General features: G+C 53.4%; 1 protein-coding gene and 1 long non-coding RNA gene across 3 annotated transcripts in view; one reads left to right on the forward strand and one right to left on the reverse strand.

Annotated features, from left to right (window-relative positions):
• Window positions 1-20,928, forward strand: part of RASSF5 (Ras association domain family member 5) — a 66,495-nt gene that overhangs the window by 36,813 nt on the left and 8,754 nt on the right. The window contains exon 1 of one of the 2 annotated variants that reach the window (XM_029935621.1): window positions 11-245. The exons of the other annotated variant lie outside the window; for it this stretch is intronic. Coding sequence (XP_029791481.1) covers window positions 126-245 — 120 coding nt within the window. The 5' untranslated portion in view covers window positions 11-125. Of the gene's footprint in view, window positions 1-10; window positions 246-20,928 lie in introns of those variants that run through there. 2 annotated transcript variants of the gene reach the window in all.
• Window positions 10,130-18,153, reverse strand: LOC115288353. Its single transcript, XR_003906958.1, has 2 exons — window positions 15,352-18,153; window positions 10,130-10,858 (listed from the first exon to the last, which is right to left on the reverse strand). It is a non-coding gene; the product is annotated as an uncharacterized LOC115288353 (long non-coding RNA).

Here is a 20,928-nt window from a genome sequence, read left to right on the forward strand (position 1 = left end):
CGGGGCTGGGAGCTCGCGCCCCGCGGGGCCCGGAGCGGGGATCCCCCCACCCCCCACCCAGCCAGCCTCGACCGCCGCGTGAGCCCGGCCACACGCGCCCGCTGCCTCGCCGGGCTGCGGGCTAGATGACGGTGGACAGCAGCATGAGTAGTGGGTACTGCAGCCTGGAGGAGGAACTGGAGGACTGCTTCTTCACCGCCAAGACCACCTTCTTCAGAAATGTGCAGAGCAAACAAACTCCGAAGGTAACCCTAACGGGCGAATGCGAGCGCCGTTCACTGGGGGTGCGGGGAATAACCTCGGGTCTGGAAGGGGAGCCTGCATCCTGGCCAACAGGGCAAAGCCATGTGGTCCCATTGGTGGTGGCCGGTTGCCCTGGGGACCCTCTCGAACTTGTTGGCTCAGCCGACCCAGGGTTGGATCTGGAGCCCTTTCGGGGACCACCAGCAAACACTGCTCTCTTTTCACTGCTCTTTTCAGTATTTCCTGTCCCTGGACGTTTTTCAAAATGGCTCTCTATGACTTGCGGACAGCGCCTGGCTCAGGGTCTGGTGGCATGCTCGCCTGTGCCTGGGAGGGTGGCAGGGCAACTGGTCTTTTTTTTTTTTTTTCACTTTACTCCCCAAACTTGAGCTTTGAAGCTCTAAGTGGAAAGTGGATGGCACCCGGTGGGATAAACATTCATAGGTTGAAACTTCCGTATTGTGAGTGGCCAGAAACCATCTTAAAACACAGCTTGAGCTACTTTGCAGAAGTGTAGCGTGGTTTTAGAAGCAAACTATAATTTCTCTTCTACATCATTGTCCTACGACCGTGTTAACTTACTGGCTTGCTTGGGGTAACCTAAAGCGGGGTGTATGTGTTCCCTAATGGGGTCTTAGGTGCTTCCTGCTGCAACTCTAGATGCCCAGCATGCCCGAGTCCCCTGGCCACACCCTCCCAGATGCCACACATCACTTATCTGCCACATACTTGGTGGGAGTGGTGGCAGAGCTCTGTTTATTTGTTAAATTATCTAGATGAGAGGGTTCCAAGCCAGGCCCTTGGAGAGGTTACCTAAAAGGGACAGTATGTAGACAGAAGGGAGCTGTTAAACTGCACAGGTGTGTGCAGACTCATTATTAATTTAGCAGTCCCACATGGGTAGATTAACAAAAACGTCCCCAAGCCTGACTCTGCGGCCTCCTTTGTGAATAATTTATCTTGCCTGTAGGCCCTGCATTTGCTGGGTTCTGACATCGCACAAACATACTGGACCTTTCAATTGTGAGAGGATACCCAAGAACCAAAGGAAAGGTTTTGATTTTAATGTTCGAAGGAATCAACTAGAACAGGCCCCTGGAACCAGCACCTGCTTTCTGGGGCACCCCCTTGTGAGGCTGGAGAACAGGGCTGTTCTGGGGGCTGGCGGGGAGGGGGAGCAGGTGGAGGTGTAGATAGGGTTCCTGCGGAACAGCGTGGTTGCAGACGGCAGGTGTCCTGCTCTCTCTTTGGGGTTCTTGCCTCATTGTGTGGACTGCCCCCAACTCCTGCCCCCAAAGGTACTCCAGCTGTCTAGGGTCTTTTAGACCATGGTTCTCAACGTTAGCCACACACTGGAGTTACCTGGGGAGCTTTAGAAAATGTGGGTACCTGCCCCCAACTGGAGAGTCTGACTTAATTGGCTTGGAGTACAGCTTGACTTAATTGGCTCAGGATTTTCAAAAGCTCCCCAGGTAACTCTGATATGCAACTGAGGTAAAGCCATTGCTCTAGCGAGTTGTGCTGCTGCCCCGGAAGAAAATGGTTCCTGTTTTCTAAAACAAAGTTTAGCTGCTGTACCTACTGCCAGGCGGGCCGTAAGCCCTTGGTCCCAGAAGGTGGGCTGTTGCACGATTGGGTGGAGGAAGAGACACTGCAAAGCTGGGGCTTCGTTTCCTTGGCGAATGACGGAGGTCGCCGTTTCTGGTATTTCTTGGGAGAGACAGAAATATCTTACACGGAAATATGCTGGGGTGGGTTGGGGACGGTGGTGACTTGTTCGTTGGCCCAAAAGCCTTCTGTCCTCCGCCCTGCCTCCCAACACTCCTTCCTAGCGTCACTCCTGAAAATACTTAGGTTTGGCACCCACGGCAGCTCTTTCTTTACTTTGTCTAGTTCTTGAATCCATTCCCTATCATGAGGCGTCTGCATATCTCCCTGCCTCGTTTTGCCCAAGCACAGAAGCCCTCAGATGGGCAGGATTCCCTTCTAAGGAACTCCTCGGTTGAGCCCGGCACAGGGTGATAAGGAGAAATACTTGCAAAAGGAAGGGGTGGTAGGTGCCGCCACTCTTAGCCTGGCCTCTGCCGCGTCACTGTAGGAGATTTGGGCTCCTCGGCCTACACTTTGCTTTAGTGCAGTCTCCTCTGGGGAGGGACAGGGCACCCTCTGCCCGGCAGCGAGACCTGGGGTGGCCCCCACTGGCTGAAGAGGGAGCCATCTGTCAAGGGGTGTGTGACCGACTCAGGAGCTGGGGAAGCTTCATCCAAATGTTTCCTTGTTTCAGCCTTCGAAGTGTTGTTCTGCCTTTCATCACATTTTCAGTTCGGTCTTCAGCCTTATAACTGCTTCTTGGAAAGAGATTTCAAAGAGATCTGTCGAATCAGGACGTCATTCTTACCCCTTACGGTGATGCTTTTTTCCTGACTCAGAGATCACCTCTGAGCGCCTAAGGGAATTCCTCTTTCCTGTCTCCACGGAAAGGCGTGCGTGTGCGCTCATGTGCATGTGTGTGTGTGTGTGTGTGTGTGTGTGTGTGTGTGCGTGCCTGTGTTTCCCGGTCGCTGAGAGACTAGGGCCCCCATTCCGGGCAGAGCCAAGACAGCCGCTATAAATAGCCTTGTCAGAACAACCTGTATGGGCAGCTGGCCCACGCGTGGCTGGGACCAAGCCGCGGGGAAGCCTCGCTGCTGTCCCTGGTGCCACCACCTGGGAGTTGTCACTAGCCCAGCCTCCAAGGGGCCCCTTCTCTCCAGCCCCTTTGGTGGGGGGTTGGGGAGTGAGAATAGCCTCCCCTTTCACAGAAAGGAGGCACCTGAAGGTAGAGAGACAGCAGCCGAGAAAGGGGACTGAGGGTCCTTGCGGAGAGTGGCAACTGCCCGGGGAGCTGTGCCTCCTCTGGGAGAGGCAGAGGCTCTGGGCAGCTTCAGGGGGCTGAGGCGCTGGCGGCCAGGGACTCGCCCCCTTGCCTGAGCACAGTTAGATTGTGTTTCCCTGGGCTTTCTGCATCCAAATGGGGCTCCTGGCGGCTTCAGGGAGAACCCACCTGTGTGCCTGGCAAGGTGCCCCCCCACCACCCCTGTCTAATATTCTGCAGCCTAGAGGGGTGGGGGGCTGTCCAAGGTCACACAGCGAGTTTTTGACAGACCCAGGGTTGAACCTACATCTCTTGCCTCCTGACCCAGAGATTTTTCTGCATCCGTCCTACAAAAGGCAGCATGTGGCAGTTTGTAGGGCTGGCGACAGTGAAGCCAGGCCCTCTGGCCATCCCTGCCATCTGCTTCGTTGTTCCTGTGTGGGGTCTGACTCTGGCAGTGGGGCCAGCTTCCAGCCCGTCAGGTCCCCAAATGCCCCCAGGTGGCGGCAGGTTAGGGTGTGGCATCTGAGCTCTCCTTGTGTGTTCAATAGGCTCTAGGACCCCAGAACTCTGAGGCCCCCCCCAAACATCGGGGTGGCTCCTCTGAGAACACACAGAGTGTGCTCCTTGCAGAATGTCAGAACTGAAAGGGATCCCTCTGGCCTAGTGCCCCACTTTACAGATGGAGAGACTGAGGCCCAGAGAGATGGGAGGACTTCACGAGGCCACATATGTGATCGTGTGGAGCCACGACTAACACCCTTCTTGTGCTCCTCGTCAAGTGCTCTTCTTGATCCTCTTCATCCAGTGAGTGACCCAGGACAAACTTCGGTCCTTGTCCGCTCAGAGCCTTCTACGAAATGGAAAGACCCCAACAACCTCAGGCTCCATCCCATAAGGCACACGAGCTAAGGGGACATTGACTCCACATCAAAGTGGCAGGGAGTCCCCTGCCGTCAGTTCCAAAATCTTACAACTTTAATGATTTCAATGTTATTTTTGGTGTCTACTCCAAATCCTGCTTGTTGTGTGTTTTCTTTGTGGCTGTGGAGAACAGAGGGTCAGCTCTGTCTAGGGTTAAATGTCCTGAAGCCCATGGGGGACACACTCCCATCCCCCTCCACTGGTACCCTCAGGCTTTCTCCGGTCTGGATTGACACCACCTATTCTTGACAAATTCAAGGCAGATGCAGAGAGGAAGCAGGTCGCAGAAGTCAGAGTAGAAGCCACGTCTGGTTCTGTTCCTGCATCCAGTCTCATTCCCTCTTGCCTGGCCAGTCACCCGCCTTCCTGGACAGGACGTCTGTGGCACTCCAGGGGCGCTAGCCAACCCTGGTGACCAGTCGGGAATACCCATGGCTCTGCCAGTAGCAGACACAGCCCCTGTCCCCGCCCTTCTTGGCATGAGAGAAAAGAATACTAAAAATAAATTTATTCCAAATGTGAACAGTAAAGGATGAATCTTCAGAACCGTTGTTTTAGGTGCTGTCTCAGAAGCCTGAACAGACCAAGACTAACCTCAAAAGATGTTTCGTGCCAGCCCCGCGCCAGGATAGCCCTCCTTTTAGGCTGTAGGCTGTAAGCCCCTCCCGTGGAGTTCATGGCCCATTGCCTTCTCTGGTTCTTCCCAGCGTTGCTTTTCTCCCTGATGATGGGAAGCCTTCTACGCCACGAGTCGCATGCCCTTCAGCGGCAACGCAGCCCCAAGCCCTGGTTTCAAAAGCAGAGCTCTGACCACGTGCTGGCTATGTTTACTTGCTGTGTCTTCTCTCCTGCATCCTGTATCGGCAGGAGGGACTGAAGGTTGTAACGGCCCCTGGTTTTCACTCATGGAATGTCAGAGCAGTTTATTTCCCCCCTTTAAGTCCAGTTACATTGGCAGGTGGGGGCTCAGGATAACACATGGCAGGTTTCTGTGGGCCAGGCCCAGAAATGGTGTGTTGCTTACACCCACTACCACTGGCCAGAACTCAGTGACGTGGCCGCGCCTGACACGAGGGGGGTTGGGAAATGAAGTTCAGCTGGGAGCCCAGGTGGCAGAGGAAGAGACTGGCGAGCATTCAGCTGCCTCTGCACGCCTCCGTCCCCCCACCTTCTCTGCCCAACCTCCTCTGGAAGTTCTGCTCGGGCTTCCTTGGGGACGGGCCATAACTGTCTCCCCAGGCTTGTTCCTCTGCTTCATCTGTCACCACGGATATGCCGTGCCTGGGATGGGCTCCTGTCTTCCCCCGCCACGCTGGCAGCCTCCTGGGGACAGATGCTCCCCCTTACTCAGCGCGTCTCCATTCTTCCGCAGCATCGGGAGCCCCCAGTGCTGCTCCCTGGGGGTCCGGCCCCCTGCCTCAGAGCAGCCTTTGGATCATGTTTTGAAAATGGAGGTTCAGGGGCCCCACCTCAGACTTACTGGGTCGTGAATCTTTGGAAGTAGGACCACCCTCAAACCTACCTTCCTCGGGGCGATCAGCCTATTTACTGAAGTCTAGGAATCACCTACTTAGGAAATATTAAGTAACTTCAATTGAAAAATGAGATGACGTTTATCACAGAGTCCAGAGAGGTTCCTAGGCTGGAAATTGAAACCAGGAGGTACGAGGATCTGTCCCTGGTCTCACAGCTAAATAGAAAGAACTGAGGACTCGGGGCCCCTGGGGCCGTGTTCTCCCCACGACCTGCTGAACTAGGCTGTTGGAGGGGCAGCCCTTTTGCTGTTGTGATGGGCACATGATGTAGTGGGAGCAGCACAGAATCATGAGACAGTCCTGGCTGGTCATCCCCGCTCCAGCTGGTAACTGAGAAGCTGTGGCCAAGGCTCTTCCTCCCCCCAGACCGGGGTCCTCCTTGTCCTTCCCACGAGAGCACCTGTGGGAGGAGCCCATCCTCATTTTCTTCCCTGAGAGCGCCTCGTCCCTTTGCATGAGGGCAGGCCCTTCTCACTGCCTTCTCATGGAGTTTAGGATTGACACCAAGGACTAAGCTGTAAGGGCTTCCCCAGGGTGGGGGCAGAAAGAGGGCTTGCGTGACTGACCCTGAGTCCCCTCCTCTACGACTACTTGGGACTCAAGACATCCTCACCTCTGTGTTCCAGATGCCTCCCCTCCCACCCACTCTTTCTTCTTCACAAGTTTAGACCCTTTGTCCTGCCCCAGCTGACTTTTCCCTATAGAGCAGTTCTGCTAAAATTTGGGGCACATGCCACATCTATGCACCCATCCAGGCAGTTTGAGGAGAAAGGAAGAAAGATTACACACTAGAATCGAAGGCTGAATTCCTGCTCTTAGTTCAGCTTGGACTCTGGATCCACCTTCTAACCCATGAGCTTGAAAGAGTGGCCCCACCGGGCTCAGTCTGGGTGCCCAGGAGCCTGGGTTCCCTTCTCCCTTCCACTCTTGACTCACCAGGTAACCCACATCTGTGTACTTTCTGACTCTGGGATCTTTCTGTATGGAGGACCCAGACCTGTCCTCACTCAGGGCCTCAGTTTCCTCCTCTAGATGGCTCAGTCTACCCATAAAAGAATGTGGGGACCCAGATATGGCCTGGCATATATTCCCTGGGGAAAGAGGACCAGATAACTTTGCCAAGAATCAGGAGCATTGAACTTCAGAGCCAGGAGGACGAAGGGAGCTGTAGTGACAGAAAGCTCTGAATCACTGGCCCTGTGGCTTCTGTCCACGGTGCTGTCCTGATCCCTCCTCTCTGATCTTTTCCCCCCCACCCCTCTCCCACCCCAGCTTAGCTTAACTCTTGCCAGCCTGTGTCCTCCATCCTACCTCTCTTCCTGGCTCTAGAACCAAATTTTCTGTAGCCTTTTGGAGTCTCCCATACCCCCTGGACAGCTGAAGTTTAATATATCCAGAAGCAACTCATAGTTCTGCCCATAACTGATTTCTCTCGCATCTCTGCCCTACCCTCCCAGTCACCTGCCTTTGAAACCCCAGGGGTCTCCCCCTCCTCCCTTTCGTCCACTCTGTCGCTGTGGGTTCTGCCTCCCGTGTTGCAGATGCCAGGCCCCTCCTTTCTGTCCCCTGCCCTGTGTTGGGTGTCCATCACCTCTCACCTGTATCCTCCAGGGAGTCACCCAACTGCTTTCTATCCTGTTTGTACACCCTGCGTACGACTGCCAGGGGACACAGCCTCTGGTATCACAAAGCCTTCCCAGGCTCCTCCTTGCTTCCAGAGTGAAGCCCACACTTGACTCCTGTTCTTCACATCACCTCCCAGACCCTGCAATACCTGGCCTCAGTCAAACCGTTGTGTGTTTAATTTTCTTAGAGCACTGAGCGCCTGGGGCGGGGGCGAGGATTACCAGGACCGATAAAACTCAGTCTCCGCACTTTACAGACCGAGCGGCCCCCAGCGGTGTTGTGCCACAGACTCTAGTTCCTCCCCTCCTCATCCATGAATGGGGGCCGCTGGGCAGAGGGACATCCAGGTGGAAGACACTCTGCGTCTGCCCTGCAGACACGTGGCTTTCATTAGGACATGGTGGCGGCTCCTGAGACAGGGAGGTGGAGGGGCCGGCTCCCAGGACCAAGGAAGGGGTTTGGGCAAGAATGGCCTATGAGGGGGCTGAGGGCAGGCTGGCAGCAGACCCGCAGTGATGGGGCTGCGGCAGCCACTGGGAGGGACGCGAGAGATTACCTTAACCTCTGAAGAGCGTAGACCCCCAGGCTGGAGGAGACTGCTGGGAGTCATTGCAGCCACTCCCCTGTTTCCAAGCAGGCCTGCAGGGAATTCGGCACAAGCAGGGGAGAGGAAGCAGTATTCATTCCCTCCACCCTCCAATTCAGTTTTCAGCTATTCCTTGTCCGAGGTACCATACAATTCCAGCTGCTTTGGTCCCTTCCCTGCTCCGCGGGGCACTGCGGGCATAGGGAGCACAGCAGCCCAGCGCCACCTGATCCTGCCAGATCACACAGGTGCAGTTTCAGTTGTTGTCAAGCCAAAAGATTGGCACCTTCCATGAGGTCGCATGTGAAAGATGGTTAGCCAAGGGGAAGGCCCCCACCCCTCATTTGTACAACTCTGTGACCCATGCTCTTTCCATGACACACTTGGCACCTTGGGTAAGAGTTTGAAAAGCTCCAGGTGAGCTCCAATCACCCATCTCAAACTCTGGTGACCCGCTGTAGGAAGCGGGGTTCTCATTTCTAGTACCCTGAAACCCAGATCATTTCTTTCTGCTCTGGTCTTGAGAAATCTGGCTCACCATAGTCAGCTGTCACCATTGCATCAACCTCCAGTTCTTGAGCCCTTCAGTGTCCTCATTGCCCGGCTGTCCCCCAGTGTGAAGAGTGGTGCCCAGTGGTCCCCCGCACCACAATGAGGATGGCAGGGCAGGAGCTAGGTCTGCAGGGCACTGGCCTTGCAGTGGGGAGCGTGAGGCAGGTCCTCCATTGGCCGGAACACATGGGGAGGCAGTAGGCGTGGCTAATCTCTGCCTTCACGCCTGAGGGAAAGCGTTAGCTCCTGAGGAGAATGTGGAAGGAAGCTCGTGGATCTAGGATGTCTAGAGTTTGTTTCCCGTTGTGCTCACTGCTCTGTGCTCCCAAACACCAGCATATCTTTCCTATCCCTCATTTTGATGGGTTGTAATTTTATGGACAAGGGACCACATCTTGGTCATCATTGTGTCCTCGGCACAATGTGTGTGCTTGATGCGTGTTTGGTAAGGAGCAGTGGGCTTGGATCTTCCTTCTAAATAAGAGAGCCCTAAGAGGCAGCAGGGGCTCCCCAGAGGGCCCATGCACAAACCCTTTAGGGCACGGTATATGAAAGCTGATCTCCCAGACTGTTTTGAAGGAAAGCTTGCTAAGATTCTGGATGTGGAATCAATAGATTTTTCCAGTAACTCTGAAAAGAAAAATCTTACTGAGTGAGCAGAAAGTGCAAGGACAACTTTCCCAATACAGAGCGGCCCCCTCCATCCCATCTGTTTTGCTCAGCTGTTTGCCCTGGAGGATGAGGGCGGGCAGGGCCGGGTCACTAAGCAACTGGGCTCTGGCACCTGCTGGCAGGAGTCTTCATGGTCCTTCCTCAAGTGGGGCCTGGGAGGGGGAGGGTTGGCACCCAGGGGCCCATGTGAGGAGGTGGGAGAGCCTTCTGTGTTGGGTTTCTTCTATCTGCCTTTCAGCTCTGGAGAGAGGCAGGTTCAAGGGGAGGAACCAACACACTTCTCATTTGTCTTTATTTCCCAGTTTAGTTCTAAGCAAATGGAGACGCTGGTTTGGCAGTCCTGGTGGCTTGAGCATCCTCTGTTGGCTCAGGTGACATGGGCATGTTGGTTTAAGTGAGCTCACTGCTGGGCCTGGCAACTCAAGCCACAAGCCTTCACTGTGTGTGACCTCAAGAAGCATGCTCACTGCTGGAGGCCTCACTTTCTCCTTCTGTACAGTGGGTGACTTGCCCTTCCAGTGGAGAATATGAACTAAAGGAAGGCCCAGCATTTGGTCGTGGGAACCCAAGGAGAACTCCCCGGCTTGGGATGATAAAGGTCATCTCAAGACTTGCAGATGGGTGATGAGTTTTGACATAGGGATGTGGGGTTCATGACTGGGGTGTGTGCTCTATTCACAGAACAGGGAAAGAGTGGGAGCTGGGAGGGGGTCTGCTGGGAGATGGCTAGAATATATAACAACAACGATGAATTATTGGGCCTGAGGCAGGTGCTGTGCTAGGTGCGTTACGTGTGCAGGCTCATTTGATCCTCACAACAACCAGAGGATTGTGCTTTCCATCTAACAGTGGGGAAACTGAAGCACCAAAGGGGGTCATGCAGTAGTAAGGGGCAGATCCAGGATCCAGGCCCAAGTCCAATGCCAGAAATCCTAGCCCCTAGCTATACTGCTCCTCCCACAGCTCCTTCCAGAATTTTCCTACTTGAAGCCCCAACAGTGAGGTCCAGAGGTGCCTACGAATGCAACTCCATGTTGGCAGCACCCATCTTGGAGCTTCTGAGGATGGGGCTCTTTGCCAGGCCATTTAGGAGGGGGAGGAAACCCATGGTCCCTGTCCCAGTGAGAGGACACACACTTGAGAAGACTCAGAGTTACTTAATAATCACCTAAGACACGTTTCAGTATCACAAAGTAGTCCCTAAGCAGTGATGTGGGGTGGGGTTAGCCAGGAGGGCAGCACAGCAACAAGAGGACCTGTGTGGGCTGGGGAAGAGGCCCCAGCACCCAGCACCACCCGGCTGGCAAAGCTGAGGGCATAGGTGGGGTCTCCAGTTAGAAGACGCCCACAGGGACTGCCCTTCTTCCCGTGGGACAGGGGGCACTGGTGTCCCGGAGGCCGCCGCTAGTCCCCACTTGTAGTACGCAGGGTTGCGCATGTGTGCTGGGCGCTGCGCGCTGGCTCCCACGTGCGCTCTCTGCCTCTGAATTATCACAGCCACTTACGGTGCCGAACGCCGTGAACTTGTAGGAGCTCCAGTGAGCTGGAGCAGGCACATAGTGGGAGAGGGCCCCCACGGCCTGCACAGCCCAGGAAAGGGCCTGCAAATTAACACACGAGCTGGTCTCTTAAAGCCACTACCCCGCGCCCCATGGCCTAGTGACTCTGCCGGCTCTAACTCTGTGCTCTCAGAGCACATGCGATTGGCCAGGAAGCTGAGGACCCCCTTTTCAGAGTGTTCTTGTGCAGGGAGGCCCATGTATGAGAGCGAGGAAGCAGTGTGGAGGTGGGGATGGACGGCTCCGAAGGCGAGTCAGTACCCAGCTCCCAGCTGATGACTTCAGGAGTATACCATGGCTTTGGGCCCTGCAGAAGAAAGAAGACACAGAAAGAAAGACGTGTTTCCCCAAATCTTGCTGACACATCTGTTTCCCTAGGGGTGTATAAAGCTGGAAAGCCGGGCACAGCTCCTTGACCGTGGCCAGTCACGATGGATTGGAGGGAGAGCATCTGAGGCAGGCTGGGGTGTCCCCACTACTTGGGTGACCTGACAGCTCCGGCTGCTTCAGGAAGGGGGTGTTTGGGCCAGTTCATCTCGAGATGCCTTCAGATCCCTGAGTCCAGGCTTCTGTGTGCCTGAGCCGCTCTCTGGAGAGTCACCTGGGCAGCTCTACGACCCTCATCTCGCTGCAGAGCTCCCCTGTTTGGATCAGCCCTCGTGTCCAGCCATTTCTTGGTGCGCACAGGAGCACTTTTCCTGCAGCCAGGAAGAGAGCCTGGCCCCTGGGGGATGAGGGGCCTACAGGCTTAGAAGTGGGATTGACTCCTCGCTTGCTTGGAATATAGAAAGTACGGGATGCTCCCAACTATATGGGAACTGGCTAGAACAGGCTGGTTACAAGGCCTTCAGGTTCCTCTGCCCTTAGAGTCCTCTTTTTTTTTTTTTTAATTATATATACTTAAAATATACATTACATAAATTTTACCATCTTTTAACCATTTTTAAGTGGGCCGTTCAGTGGCATGCAGCACATTCGCAATGTTGTTCAGCCATCACCACCGTCCAGCTCCAGAACTTTTCCGTCTTCTCCAGCTGAAACTCCATCCCCAGGGGCTAACAGCTCTCTGCCTGCCCCCAGGGCCTTTGGCAGCCGCCATTCTATGGATTTGACTTCTCTAGGCGCTTCATGTAACTAGAATCACACGGTATTTGTCTTTTTTGTGGCTGGCTTATTTCACCCAGCGTAATGTCTTCAGGGTTCATCCATGTAGCATGTGCTAGAAGTTCCTTCTTTTACAGATGAATAATACCACATCGGGTGTATGCAGCGCATTTTGTTTATCTGCCTGTCCGTCTGTGGGTGGCTTCTACCTTTTGGTTATTGTCAATAATGCCACGGTGAACATGAGTGTACAAGCCCCTGTTTAAGTCTATGTTCTCACCTCTTTCAGGTGCACACCCAAAAGTGGCCTTGCTGGATAATATGGTGCTTCTGTTTAATTTTTTGAGGAATTGCCATGCTGTTTTCCAGGCAGCTTCACCATTTACACTCCCGCCAGCAATGCACAGGCTTCCAGTTTCTCCAGTCTTGCCAACACTCGATAGGTTCTGTGTTTTTGATCATGGGCATCCTTAGAAGTGTGGCTGGCACCTCACCGTGGCTTCGATTTGCATTTCCCTAATGATTAGTGATGTTGATACATCTTTGTATGTGCTTATTGGCCATGTGTAGATCTTTGAGAAGTATCTCTTGAAGTCTTTTGTCCATTTTTTTTTTCTATGTTGTTGGATTGTTGGGGGTTCTTTATATATTCTGGATAGTGATCCTTTGTCAGACATAGGATTTACAGTGGAATCTTACTTAAATTGGTTCTGAAAGAGCAGGGTCCGGCCTTCAGAGAGACTGGAGTCTGGAGCAGGGTTGTGGGATGCACTTGGTTCCTGCCCACCATCATCCAGAATCACTGCTCAGTGCTCTGATCACCCGGACTCACTCCACAGTGCTCTGCTTCTGGGTGCTCTGGGAATGCAGAGATGGAAAATGTACACTCCTTGGCTTTGGGGCCAAACTAAAGGGGCTGAAAGACGGAAAGGAGGCTGACCTAGGTGAGGCTGCGTGAGGGGCCAAGGACCTAGATGGAAATCCAATGAGGAAAACTAACCTGGAGAAAGACCTTCTCTTGCCCTAGTAACCATGAGGGCATGAGAAAATGCCTCAAGGGAAAACTCCTGTGGGGTTGAAGTAGAATGGGTGTTGTCCACTTCTGCCTGGGTTCATACTTGAGACCTCTGAGCTGAAAAGCAGGCTTCAGGTAGGCCCAGGGCCGGGAGAGCAGAAACGGAAGGGGCTTGCATCATCTGCGGGGTTCTCCTCCGATTCCCAGTATCATCTCAGAAGTCAGTAGATGCCATGGGCCAGGATATACGAGCCTTACACAGTTCTGGAACCTTTGAATCGTCCTGTATTTGTTGGGGGTTTTGTGTGCATGTGTGTGTGCACATGCATGTGCGTGCCTGTGTGTGTCTGATTACTTCTTTGTGTTTTATTCAGTTCATTAGGCGAATGTTTAATGAGCCCTCCTGTCTGCCAGGCACTGTTCTGGGAGCTACATCAGTGAGCAGGGCAGCCCTGACCTCAGGGAGCTTGCATTCTGTTATCAAGCTGCAGGTCTGTGAGGTGATGGGCAGAGGCCACCAGGCCACTGTGTCCAGGGGCGGGGATGTGGGGGACTTGTCATGGCGAGGAAAAGGGAGTCCATCTAGACCTGCAAGGGGGTCCCTGGGACTAGGGTAACCTAGGGGACCCTGGTTTGCCCAGGACCGTCCTGATTCTAGCACTGAAGGTCCTGCATTCCAAGAAAACTTGCTGTTCTGGGTCACCCTACCTGGGACTCAGGTTGTTCAAAGCACTGCTGACTTACCCATGGACACGGTGGCATATGGTGCAGAGGGGCCCACAATACTTTAAGGGGCCACAAAAATGTTTTCATTTCTTTTAAAATCAGGAGGGAAAAGACCTTTGTTTTATATATAATATTAATATATTTTTCCAATCTTTGGGGAAAAAATGGAAAAATATATTAAAATTAAAATATATAATAAATACATTAAAAATGTCCAGTCTTTTTTTTTTTTTTTAATGGAGGAAGTGGAGCCCATAGCACTGAAGACATAAGTGCTTAGGATGCAGAGTCATAACCTGCCTGTGGCTGAAGGGCCTGTCAGAGATCAAGGCTACGGCAAGAGGACTCCCATGTTGAGTCAGCCCCACCTTTCCTCCGCCCTGCCAGACAGACGACTGCCGCTGGCGCCACTGGTGCCAATGATGGCTCACTAGCTACTGTTTATTGAGTGCTTACTGTATGCGTGCATTGTGCTGAGCACTTCCAGGTGTGCAATCTCATTTCACCCCTGCGACAAATGTGTATAAGAGACCTTGTTATCTGCTTTTCCCGGAAATCCGAGTCTTGGGGAGACTGACTTGCTCACATGCTCAGAGAACTGAGGGCGCGCCCCTGTGCAGGGCGGTGTGGTCTAGCGGCAAGGAGCAGGGACGCTGGGTAATCGCATAACGCCCTCACTGAGTTATGCCAAAGACTAAACGAGATTGTGACTGTGAAGTCCTGGCCTGTTGGTGATTTTTATTATTATAACAAGGCACTGCAGGGCTTGAATCCCGGTCACGGCAGCTCCAAGGCCCGCAGGGGGCCGGTGTCCTCTGACTCACCCCTGAGGACCTGCCCGGCTTGCAGACAGCGATGGCCACCGCAGTGAGAGACACAGTGTGCAGGCTCCAGGATGTGTGGGCAGACTCGGGACCCACTGGCATGGCCTTCGTCATGTGCACACACGCGGAGCTGACCTGGCTGCCCAGGAAGGGCTGGGGTTCTACACGGCTGCGCACGCTGTCCGGTGTTGCGTGCGCGCATCTCTGCCTTCCCTCCGCAGATCGCCTGCGCGCTCCCCGGGACGGGGCCACCGCCCGCCGCTTTCATGTCCCAAGGTGCCTTTCGCACTCCTCACCCCATGGGCAACTCAATCAGTTACTGTTGACTGCCTGTCTGCATTGACCATCTGCTCTACATTTTTGTCTTTGGGGACTTCAGTCTCTTTCCAGGTTCTCAAGTCCCACCCCCTTTTTATTTTCTGTTCCTCTACATCCACCCCACTCCCCAGAGCAGCTCAAATTTTGCATGGCTCTGCTTGTAGGGATTGGGGTGTCATGAAGCCGCTTCCTTCCTTCCTCTGATGGGATTAGCTTCCTGGAGAACACAGTTTAGGAGTTTCCAACCCTTGTATTTCTGGGACATTGGACAGCTCCATGGCAGGGTCTGAGGGAATCAACCCCTTCACTTCCCAGGGTGAGTCTGGGACAGTCTTTCTGGAACACAGACCACCTGGGGCCTGGGAGGGGGGGGCCCTGCATGAGGTCCCATGGGGCTTCCTCTTTCCCATCTGGTTGAGGCCATCACAAAGGGACCACTGAGCCTTGAATGTGGTCTGGGCTTTGCGCAGGGCGTTCTGAACCCAGCCCAGACAGAGGGGTGTCTGCGCCTTTCCTCCGAGGTTCCTATTTAGGTAACAGAAGCCTCAGGCATGTGGGGCCCGAGCTGTGGGGTAGCAGGGGAGGTGGGAGGTGTCTGCAGGCGGCCCTTCTCATGCAGCAGAGTCTCCTGAGGCTCTCCTCTCTCCCTACGTAGGCCTGGGGATGGTTTCCAAGGGGCAAGAGAATGGCCGCTAGCAGATTTGCTAATTGCTGAGAAAGAGGAAATGTGGCCAAGACTCAGGGTGAATGGCTTCCGGGATAGTTTTTGTTTTGTTGTTTTGAGTTGTGTGAGTTAGGAAGGTGTAAACTTACTTGAGCTTGGCCAACATGGTGACTTGCAGACGAGCAGAGAAAGCAAATGGCCAGTGATGAGACAAGTAAGGCCGTGGAGGTTAGAAACACTCTTATACCATCTTAGAGCAGTTGTTACCACCGCGAGGCAGGCAGGCCAGCCATCCTCGGAGGGGCCCCTGCCCCACCCCCGGTTCTCTGAAATAGAAGAGGAAGCAGTGATGAAAGAAACCACCCTCCGGTGTAAACACGTAGAGCTGCAGAGGGGTCTCACTTCGTGATTTCACAGATGAGGAAACTGAGGCCCTGAGAGGGGAAGTGACTTGCCGGAGGTCATCGGAGGTCACCAGTCATGGTGGTGCTGCGCTGGTTCTTACCAGGAAGCTGTAAAGAGCTGAGCCACAGGAAGGACTGGCTGGCCAGCCAGCCAAAGTCTGCGACCCGTGCGGCCCCTGCCTTGGCGTCAGCCCCTCGGGGTGCAGGGCAGCAGGACATGTCCTAGGCCTGACTGCAGTCCGTGGCGGGGCTCTGGGCTGGGCGCCACCCAGGCCACTCCACCCTCTCCCTGCCTCCTCCTTGGAGGTCCCCACGGAGCTTGGCAGAGCCTTGCAGGGGATAGGTCAGAAGCACAGTCATCAGACAGCATGTTTGTTTCCCTCCAGGGAGCACCTAATTGGGAGGATGGGATTAACACATGTGAAATAATAATTAAACAATAAAGGCAGCATGTAATTAGATCCACGTGCAGCCACTCGGGCTGCGAAGGCACCTCCGTGGTCCTTGCAGTGGCGGATTTGCCAGCCAGCGGCTGCAGAGGCCCGTGGCATGTGGTAATTTGCAGCTTGGCGACGACAGGAATCTGAGGCGTTGGGGCCACGGTGCTGGGGTTTGGGAGTCAGTCCCTGAGCCGGTGAGTGAGCCCTGCTGCCCACGGGCATCCCTTCCTCAGCCAGCTTGCCGCCTCCTGGGAGACGGGGAGAGTGTAAGCACAACTCCGGGGAGGCGATGAAGCCTTCGCCTACTTGTGCAACATGTCTATTAAGTGAGAGTGAGGACTGGGGGTGTGCGGAAACACGGGAAGTACATGGGGAAACACAGGAAGTACACGGCTCTCGGCAGGAGTATCATTTAGAAGAAAGGCAGCGTCCAGTACAAACCTGTATACACCTTCCTCTGGGAATTAAAATGTCAGAGATCTCTGTTAGGAGAGCAGGGAAGGAGGACACCGCTGTGGGCGAGGGCACTAGGGGACATGGAAGCTGTGTATTCTAAGCAGGAGAGACCGCCCAGTGGTGTAGAGCAGAGGTGAGCACTACTGCTCATGCGCCAGATGCCACAAATAAAGTTTTATTGAAACACAGCCATGCTCGTCCTGTGGCTGCTTTGTGCTACAGTGGCAGAGTTAAGTAGCTGCAACAAAGACTGTACGGCCGGCAAAGCCTGAAGTTTTTAGTACCTGGTCTTTTGCAGAACACGCTTGCCAGCCACCAGAGCCAACAAACACTTTGGCATGGTGGTCAAGCCTGATTGAGTGCGCAAGGAAACTGAGAAGTGAGATTGGCTCCTGGGGGAAGAACTTTGTAAGCCCAGGATGATCCGGGTAACAACTTGTGTCTTTGGATGGGTTTGATAACTTCCAAAAGGGTTTTTACACCCATTATCTCATTTGGTCTTACCTTCCACGAATCCTATCAGGCAATAAAGGATTTGTATTTCAAATTGATAGATAAAACTGAGAACAAAATCTGAGGCTTAAGGAGGTTATCGGATTTCCTCAAGCTCACTTAGTAACGGGGGTGAGAACGCACGTGCACGCTGATGTCCATCCTGCAAGCATTTCCTCTGCCACTGTGTGTTCCAGCCTGCACCTGGGCTCTGGGCTCTGGGCTGCTGTGATGGAGGAGACAGGCCTCTCTTCCGGAACTCAGTCCACACTGAAGCCCAAGGTTCACTGCTCTGTAATTCCTAGGGAAAAGTAAGATCTTCCCCTCTCCCCGTAGGCAATAGGGAGCCATTGAAGGTTCTTGAGCAAGTACTTACCTGCTTCATGCTTGGTGCCACTGGGCATAGGGAAGAAATAGAAGCATGGTGTGAGTCATTAAGAGATTCACTCTAGTTGAGAAGACGAGAGAGATAGTCTACTTGGAGGTTAATATAAGTAGATGAGTATTTAAGTGCCAGGTGGTATAGTGCTAGCTTTAGACGTGGGTTAGCCTTAACCTTGCTGGTGCTCAGTTTCCTCATCTGTGAAATGGGCACTCCCACGCATTTGTGGGGAGGATGAAATGAGCTAACACATGCCAAGTGATCAGAACGCTGCCTGGCACATATGTAGCCAGTAAATAAACAAAAATAGGGATGGTCATCACCATCCTTCAAGGCAGGAGTGGGCAGAGAGGCCTGGACAGATTGTAGGGCCTCAGGTGGGCACATGGGAGCGATTCAATGAAAGCACCATGAAGGCAGACGAGGCTGAGGAATTTAACAAGAGAGAGACTGAAATTTTTGGCAAAAATGAAGTCTGTGGGATGCAGGTCAAGAAAAAAATGGCGTGAAGGTAGCTGATGTATCAGAATGTGTCTGAGTCTCCTCAGCTCACTCCTCACCCTGGCGCCTCCCTCCTTGCTGGGACTTTGAGGGGCTGCCCTGTGTCCACCTGGGAGTACGAGAAGCCACAGGACTCGTCAGAGCCTCGTCTTTCCCAGTGACCAAAATTAAGATGTGCCATTGATTAGATTAGACTGCAGGGTTAGGGGCCCCCAGGTGGCTCAGTCGGTTAGGTATCTGACTCTTGATTTTGGCTCATGTCATGATCTCACGATTCATGAGTTCGAGCCCGATGTAGGCTTGGGATTCTCTCTCTCTCTCTCTCTCTCTCTTGCTCATGTTCTCTTTGTCTTCCTCAAAATAAATTTAAAAATACTTCAATAAAAAAAGAATGCAGAGTTAATGTTTTGGGTTTCTCTCTTTTTTTATTTTAAGTTTGTTTTTGTTTTTGCTTATTTTTGAGAAAGAGAGAAAGCATAGGAGGTGGGGGGAGAGGATGCCAAGGGTTGGCATGGAACCTGATGGGGAGGGGCTTCATAAACTGCAAGATCACGACCTGAGTTGAAATCAAGAATCAGACCTTTAACCAACAGAGCCACCCAGGCACCCCTGGGTTTCTTCTTAAAGGAAAATTCAACTTCAGGTAAATCTGCTCTGAGATAGGCCCCAGACCACAAGGGATGGTACTCATAATTTTGATGTTAAGGATAATCTTTTTTAATGTTTATTTATTTGTGTGAGAGAGAGAGAGCACACGAGAGAGAGTGAGAGAGTGTGTGCGTGAGCCAGCGGGGGAGGGGCAGAGAGCGAGGGAGACACAGAATTTAAAGCAGGCTCCAGGCTCTGAGCGGTCAGCCCAGAGCTGAATGTGGGGTTTGAACCCATGAACGGTGAGATCATGACCTGAGCCAAAGTCAGATGCTCAACCAACTGAGCCACCCAGGCACCCCAAGGATAAGCTTTTTTAAGTTTGTTGATTTATTTTTGAGAGAGACAGAGACCACACAAGTGGGGGGTGCAGAGAAAAGAGAGAGAGAGAATTGCAAGCAGACTCTGCACTGAGTTCAGAGCCCAACATGGGGCTCAAACCCACGAAACTGTGAGATCGTGACCTGAGCCCAAACCAAGAGTCAGATGCTTAACTGACTCAGCCACCCACGTGCCCCTGTGATATTTTAATAGAAAAGTTTGAGGATCACTCTCTCTGGGGAGCATTTCTGTTCTGAGTCGTAGCACCTAGCCTCTTCACGTGGCTGCACCCTAATACACACAGCCCTTCCCATAGCTTAGGATGTGGGAGCCCAGATGTGTTTTTCCCCAGTGTCCGGATGTGCCAGCTGCGTTGGGAGTGGCTAAGCCATCTGCCACCGATGCCAGGGGCTTAATCAGAGCGCGTGAATTCCAGGCCAGACGCGCCGAGATGTGTAAACCTCCCCTGTGAGGGACACCTCCCAGGCCCCTGCCCGTATTTGTTAAATCGTAACAGAGTTCCCCATTCTGTCTCCATCTCGGGCTACCCTAGGAGACAAAACTCTGTCTCCGTGGTTTCTAGCTTTGTACCCGTGGACGGAAACAAATCTTTCACTTTGAGGACTTGAAAATCCAGCAGCAGATATGGAGGTCTTTGCCTTACCCTCTGAAGATTACTGTGTTACTGATCTTGTTCACAGAGCAGATCCTTCCTTTTAGGTAAACCTTCGGGCATGAATACCCGGGGGTGCCCAAGTGTGATTCTGCTGCTGGATGGCAACCCCTTGGGATCTGAAATTGCCTGCAAGGGGTCCGTGCCAGTTCTCACATGCCGCTGAACATCAGAATTGCCTGGGAGATTTAAAACATCCCTCCACCAAGGCTGGACCCCAGGCCACAAATGGAAGCTCCAGGATGGAGCCCAAGTAGTGTTTCTAGAGATCCCTAGATGATTCCGTGTGTAGCCAAGTTTAAGAACCACGGGCCTAGGGATGCCTGGGGAGCTCAGTTGGTTAAGCGTCCGACTCTTGATTTCCGCTCAGGTCATGATCTCATGGTTCGTGGGTTTGGGCCCCACATCAGGCTCTGTGCGCACAGTGTAGAGCCTGCTTGGGATTCTTTCCCTCCCTCCCTCTTTCTCTGCCCCTCCCTTGCTTACACTCTCTTTCAAAATAAATAAATAAACATTAAAAGTTAAAAAAAAATAAAGGAGCACGCCACTGGCCTGGATTCTGTGCCATCCCCGGGAGCAGGCAGGGTGAGGGGGCTCTGGCGGCCGTGGCTCGCTGGCTGGCTGGCCTACGCCGGCAGGTGACTCATTCCATCCATGGGTCAGATCTCGTCTGGCAGATGTGGCGTGGGCAGCAGCCATCCCGGCCCCACGTGCCGACAGTCCCGGCTGTGGGCTCCGTGTGGTCGCCGCCCAGGGTTCCCGGCACCCCACCATGGGGCGGTGGGATCGGGATGGCCGTCTTCTGCGTCAGCCCCAGCAGGGGCGGCCTCGGATGCTTGCGTCACTTCCCCAGGTCTGTGGTGGGCCAGGGGGCAAAAGAGATGGGTTTCTGCCGAAGGAAAGGGGAACAGGAAGAAGAAACCTTTAGTTACCGAGGCTCTGAGTCCTGCTAGATACAAACCCAGGCCTGGAACAGTTGGCTTTTGAAAGCCATGACACAGCTCCCTTTTCTGACAGGGAAATGGCTGCAGCTCAGTTGGAAACTATGAGATGCGGTCTTTCAGGAGCTTCTAGAATTTCCTTTCCATCATTTAACTTTTTTTTTTTTTTTTTGTAGACAAGCATGAGAAAGCTGTTAACTCCTGGGGAGGGGACAGGCTGTGTGCCTCAGAGACTCAGAGAATGGGGCACATGATAGTAACTAGAAGGCCGGTCTGACTGCAAGCTCCCAGGACAGGCCATGGCCAGGCACATCTGGCCCCCTAGGGATGCACCCCGCTGCAGGGAGGGTTGGGCGGGTCTCCGGGCAGTGTGCGCCCCAGGAACTCACTGTGGGGATGCCTGAGGGCTACCGAGCCCCATCTGAGGAGCGGGATTAATGGATTGACAGTGAATGAAGACACTCTGTG

Source organism: Suricata suricatta, chromosome 3, assembly GCF_006229205.1.
Source record: "Suricata suricatta isolate VVHF042 chromosome 3, meerkat_22Aug2017_6uvM2_HiC, whole genome shotgun sequence".
Lineage (NCBI taxonomy): Eukaryota > Metazoa > Chordata > Mammalia > Carnivora > Herpestidae > Suricata > Suricata suricatta.